This window comes from Gymnoscopelus braueri, assembly GCF_963280865.1.
Source record: "Gymnoscopelus braueri genome assembly, chromosome: 18".
Lineage (NCBI taxonomy): Eukaryota > Metazoa > Chordata > Actinopteri > Myctophiformes > Myctophidae > Gymnoscopelus > Gymnoscopelus braueri.
The window spans coordinates 15,780,083-15,793,149 of NC_137618.1; the positions used below are offsets into that span (position 1 = coordinate 15,780,083).

Consider the following 13,067-nt stretch of genomic DNA (forward strand, 5'->3'; position numbering starts at 1 on the left):
CGGTTCCAGAGCCCATAAGGTCAGGAACCTATCCTGTTTCCATATAGCATGAGGCAGCTTGATGTGCAACTACACCCCCTGGACATGATGCTAGCAGTGGTGGAAAAAGTACTCAAATGTTTTACTTAAGTAAAAGTATCAATTCTGCAATGTAGAAGTACTCTGTTACAGGTAAATGTCCGGAATTCAGAATTTACTTGAGTAAAAGTACAAAAGTATTGGCATCAAAATGTACTTAAAGTACCAAAGTAAAAGTACTAAAATATTTGAAAATAGCAGATCTACAAGTTCACAACGTGTCGCGATGCGACACGTTGTGAGGTTGTAGATCGGCTATTTTCAAATAGCCTATGTATAAAATAGGGCTAAAGTGGTTTATGTATGTTTCATAATATAATAATGTATATCTCAAAAGTAACTAGTAACTAAAGTTTTCAAATAATTATAGTGGAGTAAAAGTACAATATTTGCCTCTGAGATGTAGTGGAGTAGAAGTAAAAGTGTTGGAAATTGGAAATACTCAAGTAAAGTACAAATACCTCAAAATTGTACTTAAGTACAGTACTTAAGTACATTTCTTCGTTACTTTCCACCACTGGCAAGTATGTAGCAGGGACTTACCACCAGTCCATCCCTTGATGCTGCGTGCCAGGGAGGCATTGGGTGCCATTTTTTATAGTCTTTGGTACAGTGTTGATTTTGTCGACTAAAACTATGACGAAAAATGTTCGTCGAGTACCTTTTTTCACTGAGGAAAACTAAATAAAAAACTAAGCTATGATGACTAAAACTGAGACTAAATATGTTGACAATTTCGTCAACAAATAAAAACTAGACTAAAATGTTAGGGAAAGACTAGTGGAGAAGAGATACAGTAGAACTAAAAGACAATTCATTTCATGTTTGGTTGCGCTCGGGTGTTGCGCTCTGAAAATAGCAGATCTACAAGCTCACAACTCGTGAGCTTGTAGATCGGCTATTTTCAGCATGCAACCAAGTCGACTAAATTAACTGTAGATTTAGTCGACTATAATCTCAACTAAAACTAGACTAGGCCTAACAATAAAACATTTCAGATGACTAAAATATGACTAAAACTAAATGGAATTTGATTCAAAAGACTATGTTAAAATCAGTACTACGTTGGTATGACTCGGCCAGGGATTGAACTCCAACCTCCCAATCTGAGGGCGGTCACTCTAACCACAAGGCCACTGAGCTGGTCTCAGTGTCCCTGAGTCACTACACATAGTAACATCCAGACTGTTCATTGAACCCTTTCAAGAGTCTAAAAATGGACCTGAAATGGGCTATACATATACAGTATCAACCGTTCCCTGTAGTCTGGACGTTCACGCGCACAGCTGAAATCTCTCACGCACAAAAGAGTTTGTGTGTCCCAGTCTCGTCTACAGTAATCAATTGATACGGCGATCAGACATCAGTCTGACCCTGGCTTGACACTCTCTCTCTCTCACACACACACACACACACACACACACACACACACACACACACACACACACACACACACACACACACACACACACACACACACACACACACACACACACAGAGTTAACGTTGGTCTGGCTTCAAGTTTTGTCCAACGTGCACCAGCATGGCTGATGTGTCTGTAGCTCTGTACCAAAACAAACACGTAGACTTTTGCGTCGCGTATGGAAAGCGACTGAAAAAGACATGCATACTGTACCACATAGTACACAGTATGCTCCTACACATTCTGTTGGTTTTTATTCACCATAATGCCTATCACTTCTCAGCCAGGGCTAACCCTTTTAGACATTTGTCAATGTATGTCAATATGTCAGTAGGCTGTCAATGCAGTGTTATCTTGTAGTCTCATATATATTGCTTTTGATCTTCATGTAGGCAACATTTTGTCAAGATTTATCAAAAGTTATTCAACTGCAATTACTTCTGTAATTAGATTTTTCGAATAAGCCGTAACTGTACATGATCTAACGGTTGAACAGGTGGTGTCAAAGGGACCACAGTGTACTCTGTCAGATGATGCTCAGCAGTTGCTCAAGTTACGCTCATAGGGTTTGAGTATTTGCTCAGACCGATGAAAATTTTTAGGGAACATTGTTCATTGTAAACCTCAGTGTTAATTTATCCTCAGTGTTAATGGACCATTTGGTTACATTTGTACACTCTTCAGTTCAACTCTGGGGTCTTGACTGTGTGCATGACACACGTTTCCAAGTCTTATATGTGTAGTTTGCAGTGGTGTAAACTAACTAAGTACATGTACTCAAGTACTGTACTTAAGTACAATTTTGAGGTACTTTTACTTTACTGGAGTATTTCCAATTGTCTACTCCACTACATCTCAGAGGCGAGAATATTGTACTTTTACTCCACTACAACTTTTGGTACTTAATTACATTTTGATACCAATATTTTGTACTTTTACTCAATACAATTTTGAATTCCGGACTTTTACTTACCAGAGTACTTCTACTTTTACTTAAGTAAAACATTTTAGTACTTTTTCCACCACTGGTTTGTATCAAACTTTCCTTCCCACCACCATATACTGGCTAAATCCAATATGACAGGCATGTGTTCCCAACTGCATTACAACATGGTCCCATGCAGCGCAGTATATAGCAGAAGCAATTTATTGGATGTAGGCTACAGCTTACATGAAGGCATGTTTAGAGGCTACAGCTTACATGAAGGCATGTTTAGAGGCTACAGCTTACATGAAGGCATGTTTAGAGGTGCCGTACACAACGTTTTGATGCGTCATGTGTTTGGGGTGAATTCATACTGCACTGTAACAGAATGTGCCTCTCGAATTTCATAGCTGATGTAAGTGGAGTTAACATGCTTGATCTCGCCAACCAGTCTAATCTGATTTAAAGGGAACCACACAGTAAAATGTAACTCCGAAGAGAGTACGAAATGGACTCTTACGGGTCTGTTTGGTTCCGTTTTTACTCTCTTCGGAGTTAAATGAACAACTAAGGATTCGACCGTTTTATAGCAATGCAGCTTAATGTGTTTATACTTAAGTTCTATATCTGGCTAAATAAAACGTATTATATTTAACTTCATTGTATCTATTGCGTCACTCTTGATGATTGTGTAATGAAATTGTCGTAGATAAAAGTACCGGGGAGGTCAAGGTTAAAGGTTTCTTGAGTACAGAAGTACAATAAAAAAAATGTCTGGTTTCCTCAGACATTGTATCAGCAATAATAATAATAATAAGGTAATAACAACAAAAAAAGAATATCCAGAGAATCAAAGATAGCAACAGTATCAATACATTTTGTCTATTGGTCCTAGCGCTTAAGGTGCATGAAGATGCCATGTGCAAGGTTGTAACTCTTAAGTTAGGAACATCGGTCGGTGCCAGTGCCCTTGGCAGTTATTTACCACTCCTCAGACCTGGCAGTTTGTGGGTGGGTGGGTGAGTTGGCTTCTGTGAGTTGACATAGATGATCAGAACATTTATTTTGACATAATAAGTTTGCTTGTTTGTGCCCACTCAAGACCACATGCCTTCACTGGTGTGTGAACCAAATTGACAAATAAACATTTGGTTAAAATGGACAAATGCCATCATTTAAATTTGTTCAAGGAGAAACGAGCCCACACACTTAATTCAAGATCAGACTCAATCATCATGGCAGCCGTTTGACAAACAGCAGCCAGCGCTCCCCTATAGTTAGGGCCGGTTTCACAGTTTGGGGATTCATCCAAACGTATGAAAGCGCTATCGCCGCGGGGGAGTAATTGAGCGTGTGGCGATAACGTGCCATTGGTTCGCCACTCGGAGGGAGCGCCACGGACGAGGAGAGAGCGGCAATCGCTCCATCTGTTTGACTGATGGGAAGCAGGTTGGCTCCGCTCCGCTCGGTCGGTCAATCAGCACACATGCTGGTGGACCTGGAGTCAGACCAAACCACGCGTCTGTATCACACGCAGAGAGAGAGAGAGAGAGAGCCAGAGAGATAGAGCGAGAGACAGAAAGTGAAAGATAGAGAAAGAAAGACACGGGTAGAAGAAGAAAGTGATAGAGAGAATTCAGAGAGAGGCAGAGGGAGCTATAAAAGGAGACAAGCCCTGGTTCTGTATGCCATTAGTTCTCAAAGTGGGGTCCGGGGACCCCCAGGGGTCCTTGGCGGGGTACCGGGGGGGTCCCCAGCAAAATGTGTTAATATAGTGTCACAATCATTTTAACCGCTTAAATTAGCAGAAAATAGCAGATCTACAAGCTCATAGTGCGGCACAGAGTGCCGCACTATGAGCTTGTAGATCTGTTATTTTAGAAAAATCGTGAACATTTTGTGCAAACCTTTATATATATATTTTTTTAAAGTGAACATTTGTAACTCAAATCTTTGCTTCTGGGGGTCCCTGGAACAAAACATTTTGAGATGGGGGTCCGCGGCCAAATACATATCATTTTGGGGGTCCTTGACATGAAAAAGTTTGAGAACCACTGCTGTGTGCCATTGTTGGTCTGTTTACTTAACCTGCTGGCGGTGGCGCTCGCCTTACGATATCGGTGACCGATTGATTTTTTCGTGCGATTCTGCCGACGGTAATAATACAACATGAATACAGGCATTTCACTTTCCCAGAAATAAGTACCAGGACTCATTTTAATATATCGTTGCTGTCGGGCAGAAACCTCTTATCTCCAAATGTTTCTTGTAAATGAATCACACAAAAGCATCAAAAATAGCGGATCTACTACTGTAGCTTCGCAGCGCGTTGTGAGCTTGTCGAGCTGCTTGTCGATTTAGCTATTTTTGAATTTGAATCCTGAAAAGTGACAGTTTTAGACATGCAGTATGAGGTTTCCACCCGACAGAGACGATATTGGAATCTGCTATCGTAACGATTTTGATCACACATACACTGCTAAAAAGTGTGATTTTTGAGAGACTTGTTACTTCATGCAACGAGAGTGAATGGAATCACTACTTCAGGTTCCTTGATCACAAAAGCAACAGACGATGGACAACGTTTGGACTTGTATATCATTCCCAGGTAGCAAGCTTCTTCCAAAGGTTCAACATCACTTCAAGGTGAATCCCAGGCAACAGGTTTTTCTAAAAAAAAAAACACCCCTATCCATCCAGCATAACAATGCTTATTCATACAGGAAAAGAAAAAAAGAAAAAGAAAACGGAATATATTTACCGTGGGTTTAGAATAGAGAGAGCATGTGTGAGATATCAATTTCTCCCTGTATCGTCAGTGATGAATAAGTTCCAGTAAGTGTGTTTTGAGTGGGCCCAGATGTACAGTACAGCGCAGGTTATTTGTACAGTAAAGCTGGGGTGATTCCCAGTCCCAGACATGAGCAATCTTCTCATGGGCTACTCACAGTCGACACATGTGGGAAATATGCTGTTTGTAGGCCCGAGTCCAGACACCCCTGTTCCTTCACGATCCTCGTTCCCTCTCTTTCTTCTTCCTCATTTCTTTTGTCTTGACATTCTAGGACCCCCATAACTCTGATAGAGCACAAATGGAACCGAGATTCGGTTCCATTTGTGCACTCTCAGAGTTACAGACCTGTGAAGGTCCATTTGGAGCCCCTCCTCAAGGAACCCTGAGGGTCCCTATACCGCTCTTTGAGAGCCACTGTTCTTCTACACGCTCTGAATTATGTGTTCCGTCTGAATTTGTTGTTCTTCCAGCCTCTGGTCATTTTTGACGCGTTGAAAATTACAGCTCAATTTCGAGGACTCAATGGATCCTTTTCACAGTGTCCATTTTTGACAGTTAAAATGCAGCTGAAGGTAATAATGTTAATTGTGTGCGTGTTTCGTTTTTTGGGGGTTTCTGTGTGCCAACTTCGGAGTTAACCGGAGTTAACAGCTGTGTCCATGCTGGCACACACAGTTAACTAAATGAAACACACCCACACTTAACGTTATTACCTTCAGCTGCGTTTTTGTAAAACGGTCAATGACTCAGAACGGCGTAAGAAAGCCACAAGCACGACACACGAAACGACCAGGCACGAATTCAGAGGTTTAATCCAGTCAACAGGGACTTCCCCCCCTGTTGTCAGAACGAGGAGATCAATCATTGAAGGCAAACTTAACCCATTCAATCCAGAAATGCATATTGTGTCATTTTAGATTTCTTTTGCTATAATCATTATTTTATACTTTGGGCTAGTCAAAAATAGTAAATTTTTTACTTTGCTTCTGGGGATTCTACAAATCCAGTTTTTGAAAAAGAACTTATGTTGCTTTAATATCAGTGGTTCTCAAACTCTTTTCATGTCAAGGACCCCCAAAATGATATGTATTTGTCCGCGGACCCCCCCATCTCAAAATATTTTGTTCCAGGGACCCCCAGCAGCAACGATTTGAGTTAAAAATGTGTATATTCAAAGATTTGCACAAATTTACACACAATTTGAAATTATAGCAGATCTACAAGCGGCACTCTGTGCCACGCTATGGGCTTGTGTATTTGCCAAAGAAATCTAAAGTGATACAGATGCGTTCCCGGATTGAATGCGTTAACCGACATGCATCAGCAGTGGTTCCCAACCTTTTCTGGGTCAAGGCCCACTTGAAAATCTTGAAAGTCCTCGGGGCCCACCCATTTTGGTCAGATGGGTGGGCTCTGTTTATATGAATGATTACTGATCGATCAATCAAGTGTGTTCCGGTGTGGATCAATGGAACTAACATATAGTAGTATCCTTTAGGCTCCTATTTTATCGGTATCAGTAACTGTGTACCACGAGTAATCCTTGACATAATACTCTGTCATACAATCTACAAGCTTACAATGCATCGCGATGCGACGTGTTTTGAGCTTCTAGATTGTCTGTTTCCGGCAAGCGATACTGTCGTACGACGGGGTATAAATCAGGTGTCGGAGTGTGCCGAGACACATATTTAGAAATCTGATCTTAATCTAATTTCAAACTACCTTGGAATGTAGTTCAAATCTGATTTGGAAAAGTCATGTTTCCATGTGTTTTCTTTTTTGCTGTTCAGACTCGATAAAAACCAATCTGATTGTAATTGGATCGGCCAAAAATGGGATATGGGCTGAACGTAACCTAAAACAAAATGAGTAAACTGAATGGGCTCTGTGCACATCTGTAGTCCCTAGAGGGTGGCATACCCTGTTTCCTGTTCCAGTTTCCCAAAGCTTCGTTTGATTGGCTCTGCAGTGAATTTGAACGGGAAACACATATAAAGGTCTTATGTGTTTCCCATTCAAATGTCTTCTTCTTCGTCTTCGTCTTCTTCTCCTTCTCCTTTTCCACGAGGGGGATCAGGAATGATTCATGACATGTTTCTCTATCTATGATAAATCAACATGTCTACTGTGAAAAAAATCTCTGTTAGTAAATGATGCACATCTGATGCCTCAAAACCCCCCACCGAACCCTCCTCCCCCCATCTCTCTCTTTTCCCATTTCTTTCTTTCATACATACCGTTTCCCCTTGGCACCCGGTGAACGTGTGAACGCAGACAAGCTGAAGCTAGATTGGGTAAAGCAATGCGGTCAGCCGCTTACCTCAAGGCGTTTGACGTGCCTATACCTCCTATTCCACTTCATTCCCCACCAGTGACCAAAATATTTTATTTGGTCTGCGAAGAGCGCACACCACACTCCTCTGGAATGCGGGGATATTTTCATAATCTGGTTTGTTTATCTACCAAATCAATCCCTCTTCGCTCTGTTTTCCCTCGCAGCCGGCCCAAGCGAAACAACGTGACTTGTGTTTAGAGCAACAGACAGGAGCTGACATTTCGGAGGCAATACTCGAGCCGCTCCGGGCTTCAGTGTTGTCGCTGCCCTGCGTGAGACGCGACGTGAAGACCATGTTAATACGGTGCACTGCCTTCTCCATGTTAGGATATTTGTTCCCTGGTTGCTTGAAAAAGAGGGACTTGTATTTATTGGATAGCGTAACTGTGATTCTGCGTAACTGTGCTTTTTGAGGATATTTATCAGAGCGGCAAACAAAGTGAGTTCCTTCTATAGTGTTTGGGCAGCATTTTTGTTTGATGTTTTTGCTGCATGCTTTTACTATATGCTGGATGTAAAATGGCACAATGGCCAAGGGTTTCAAGCTGTAATTTGAGTTTATTTTCAGCCGTATGAGACATAAAAAAACCCTTTCTGTTTGAGTTGCCCCACTTCAGGGTTTTGAAAGTAGTCGGAAATGCGTAAAGATTATTTTGGCAATTCTTGTTTTTTTATATAGTTTAGTGCACAGAGACAGGAAACTGAGGTCAGAGAGAAGGGAGACATGCGAGACACAATGGGAGTCGGATTCAAACTCGAGTCCTCGTGACTCACAGGGAGCATGTGGTCCGTGCAATGACTAGCTGAGTGACCACACATACCCCAAGAAGATTATGAAGTGAGAATGTACAACCTCAAAACGGTTTGTAAAATAAATGAATGAGCTTTGTCTTTATCTACCAGTCTCAGTGCACATTGATGCTGATGAAAGCAATAGGGAATTTCTTTGTCAAGATGTTTCTGCTTAATTTTGTCTTGTGTACCTTTAGTCTCTATCTACATTAACTCATTCGCTGCCAGGAATTCATTAATTAATTCATCCGTCTCCGGTCCCCTTGCCAGCGAAAACGACGATTTTACTGTATACCTTTGAAAAATCATGGAATATTCTCCGTGACCTCCTTCCTCACAGAGATCGGCCAATTACACGCACGGGGGTCCGGTAGAATCGGGGGAAAAAATGCGATCCTCCATTCTAGAGCTATGGCCGTTTGAATGTGTCTTGTTTTTTTTAAACAGGCAGAAAACAACAGAAATTCGAGAAAATGTGACTTTAACATGAATGGAGGCTAGTGTCCACTGGCCTTTTTTTTTCTCGGCTGAAAACGCCTGGGCGCTCGCCTGGCAGCGCTTCCAGGCGCCCGAGTTGAAGATATTTTAGCTCTTGGCAGGCAGGGAAAAGCGCCTTGCGTGCACCGCGCGATTGCAAGGTAAATGCCCAGCGCAACGCCAAGCTGCTGGAGTTTCCAAAAATGTGGCGCTCCCTTTATAAACAATTAAAAACATGCTCAGGAAAAAGAAAAAAAGCCCAGTGGACACGGGGCCTAAATCACACTGGGAAACATGACTCACAGTTTGACACTTGTAACGGGAACCAACAATGAAAGGAGGCTGTAGTTCTTGTTAGCGTGAATGAATGACACTTGTAATACCAGTTGTAATGCGATGGTTCTCCCTTTGTTCTTTAATTGGACCTCCATTAGCTTTGTGGTCGCGCAAACCTCGTCATTCTACTCCCAGTTGCTCAATCTGTGCTATTATTATGTAATAATAGACTCATTGAAAAAAAGGCTGTACTTGGGCCACTATAGTATAAATCACTGTAGGGCTGGGAATTATGACTTCAAATCAATATCACGATTATTTCAAAATGTCCTTGATTATGATTAATGAACAATTTGTTTTTTTTTGTTTATAGCTTATAGATCGGCTATTTTCCACCATTTTGTAATGAAGTATACAGTTACCGCAATCAGACTAATTGATTTAGTCGCTTGTGGGTGATGTTGAGTCGTTAATACTGTATATAAGCTTGCGTGTCGATTATTAGATTAACTAAGTCGGTTACTTGTTCCAAGTTTCGGTTTTGATATATTTTCAGTTAATTGTCCAGCCCTAAAACACAGTCAGTTTTAGCTCCAGTAAGTAATATGCCCTGCATTTTCCACTGTCCAAAATATGCCTACATATAATTTTATGTTGGATATTTATGTACTTTATGATGCATGGGAGTAACCAATGGCCTTTCTCCCTCTGTGTGTGTGTGTGTGTGTGTGTGTGTGTGTGTGTGTGTGTGTGTGCGCGTGTGTGTGTGTGTGTGTGTGTGTGTGCGCGCGTGTGTACTAGGAGCATGAGTCTGCTGCAGGCTCTGGAGGAGAGCTATGAGGTGGACCTGGTGTACATCACAGAGAGGATCATCTCCGTCTCCTTCCCCAGCTGCGTGGAGGAGCAGAGCTATTCCAACAACCTGCGCGAGGTGGCCTCCATGCTGCGATCCAAACATGGACACAATTACCTGGTAGGTTGCAGGCAGGGTCATCGTTTGCTGTCGGGGGCAGAAACTTCTTATCTCCATATTTAGACTTTTTGTCTTTTTTTTTTGTAAATGAATCTCCTACTTGATTATACCACAGCGTCAGTGCCACACAAAATCATCAAAAGTAGCAAGCTCGACGTCTCTGTTTCTTCCCCAGCTGGGAAGAAACAGAGACGTTATTATTGTTAATTACAGTAAAACTAAATAATGAATGACTGGAAATAAATACATTTATTAACCACTTAAACCCCATATGGGTAACCGGATTCCCTTAGGGCTCAATACTAGTGTATTTTCTGTTTTCTGTTATTGTGGAGAACACTTTTGCTGAAAATAGCCGATTGCGTTGCATTGGGAGCTTGTCGATCTGCTATTTTCAGCGAAAGCTTTCCCCACAATACCAATGCTGGGGTTTAAGTGGTTAATGAAAAACATTTTAGTTGAAGCTGTATCATGTATGTGTTATTTTCTTCTGTACGGTAGAGTTTGTTAATAATGTAATAACAGCTGTATTTGGTTGTATTTGGTCTCCCATGCTCTCCTATTGCGACATTTAGATCCTGTGTCTGGTTTGACACGACCTTTGACACCATGCTGTTTCTGGTTTGACAGAATTCAGTGGTCTCCCCTGCAGGCATGGCAAGGCTCTATTAGCTCAGTGGTAAAGATGTCAGCACTTGCGCAAGGGACCCGGGGTTCAAATCCAGGGTAGAACAGGAAAGTTACATAGTTCAGCTTAAAACTGAAATAATAATAAAAAACTAGGCTTTACAAAAACAAAAATGACAACTAACCGAAAACTAACCGAACTAAAATCATGGAGCAAATGTACTTAGTTTTAGTTTGAATAAATTGCAGATCTAGCTTGTAGATCGGCTCATAGGCTAGAGCTTGTACGTTGAAACGATGTACTGTATAGGGTCAAAGTCTTTAAACTGATTTTGATGCTATATTAACTCATTTTGCTGGGGACCGCTTGTAGCCCCTCAAGGACCCAGGAGTTCTTGAGGGGTCCTTTTTTATTTCTTATGCTGTATATCAACAAATCGACACAAAAATTATATATTTTTAAAAATCAACTAAATTGAATAGTTTGATTAACGACTTAAAGGTCCTTACACACCGGGGCGATTTTTTTCATGCGAATATTACGATTTTTAAAAAAACCTTTTAAAGTCAATGCAAGCTTCCACACCAGTTTCGCGGAGCGAAAAAAGCGTCTTTTAATTATTCGGAACGAGTCCGAATTTTGCGTATATTCGCATATTCGCCGGTGTGTAACCGCCTTTCCCCTGGTTGATACTTGGTTGTACAAGTACAATAGTGACACAAATAGCTGATCTACCGTACAAGCTCGCAATGCGTTGTAAGCTTGTAGATGGATGGATTTGCTAATTGCAGTTTTTGTTTTAAAATAATTATTCATTAATCGCAACCGAGCCAAAACTTTGAAATAATCGTGATATTGATTTGAAGTCATATCGTCGAGCTCTAGTTCATTCCCCATTGTTGGCAAGGGAAAAATAGTTGCTGTCGGGCAGAAACCGCCTATCTCCATGTTTTAACTATTTGTGTTTTTTTGGTAAATTAATGCTCTACTTGATCATACTACAGCGTCACAAAAAAAGCTTAAAAGTAGCAGATCCTCAAGCTCGAAACGCGGCTCAAAGCGACACGTTTTGACCTTGTCGATCTGTTACTTTTTATGTTTTTGAATTTAACCCATTAAGACCTGGGGCCGATTCTACAAAATGTCTGTTTTTAGAATGTCTTCTAAAAAGTAAAAAAAAAAAAAAAACTTATGTTACTATGTCAGTGGTTCTCAAACTTTTTCATGTCAAGGACCCCAAAATGTATATGCATTTGGCCAAGGACCCCCATCTCAAAACATTTTGTTCCAGGGACCCCCAGAAGCAAAGATTTGAGTTAAAAATGTTCGCTTGACAAAAAATATATATAAAAAATACGATTTCTCAAAAATAGAAGATCTACAAGCTCATAGCGCGGCACTCGGTGCCGCGCTATGAGCTTGTATATCTGCTATTTTTGAATTGCCAATGTGAAATAATCTCCCGGTCTTAATGGGTTAAATCCTGAAAGATATTGCATCGTGTGATGAGGATGAAGTCCTCTGGCTTGGACCCGGCACAAAGACGCCATGCTGAGGAGAGAATTACGTCATCTGTCATTGACTTGCAGTTGCATGACATTTTTGAGTATAGCTGTAATGTGCTTTTCGTTTAGTTTTCTTTGTTCATCCTTTTAAATGCAAGTGTTCAATATACAGACATTCAACACCGTATTACTTTCAATACTTACAATAAATTCACTGTAAGCTGTGAATGTTTTAATTGCAAACATTTGCAAACATTTAGACTGAAACAGCGGGATATATAGGGACAAGCTAGAATGCATAATGTGGGTGGTATTCTCAGTAAACAACTTCAAAGACATGTTCTGCGGACCTCAGAGACCTATATTAACTTGTCGAAAAGGAGTATAATATGCAATTTTAACATTTGCACGGACTCACATGACGGCTGACTGTGAAAACCTCAACTCTGGAGGCAAAATGCATTAATTTGCTCCATGAGTGTTTTGAAGATTCACGTCAAAGATATATATTTAAAAAAAAGAGGCTGCGCTGCTTCCAAAGCCTTACAGCGTGAGGTACAGTATAGAAGACACTCATTGTTCTGTGAATAACTCTTGTGGTAGCATCAGCAATTATCAGAGACAATAATGGATGCTCTGATGTTCAGGTTTGCCTGAATGTGCTTATTGTTGCTGTCCTCCAAAGAGCAGCCGTGTTCACCATGTTTTAAATGTTTCACTTCCCAGCTGTTCAACCTCAGTGAGAAACGCTACGATATCAACCAGCTCAATCCAAAGGTAAGACTCAACTATACCGTAGGTCCTGTTCTTCTGTTGTCAAGTCAAGTCAATTTGATTTATAAAACACGTTTAAAAGCA

The 13,067-nt window shown here is 40.9% G+C and overlaps 1 protein-coding gene across 12 annotated transcripts in view; it reads left to right on the forward strand.

The window, feature by feature from the left end:
• Nucleotides 1-13,067, forward strand: part of tns1b (tensin 1b) — a 320,096-nt gene that overhangs the window by 202,277 nt on the left and 104,752 nt on the right. For all 12 annotated transcript variants that reach the window (XM_080456570.1, XM_080456568.1, XM_080456569.1 and 9 more), the window contains 2 exons: nucleotides 9,905-10,076; nucleotides 12,936-12,986. In XM_080456570.1, coding sequence (XP_080312696.1) covers nucleotides 9,905-10,076; nucleotides 12,936-12,986 — 223 coding nt within the window. The remainder of the gene's footprint in view (nucleotides 1-9,904; nucleotides 10,077-12,935; nucleotides 12,987-13,067) is intronic.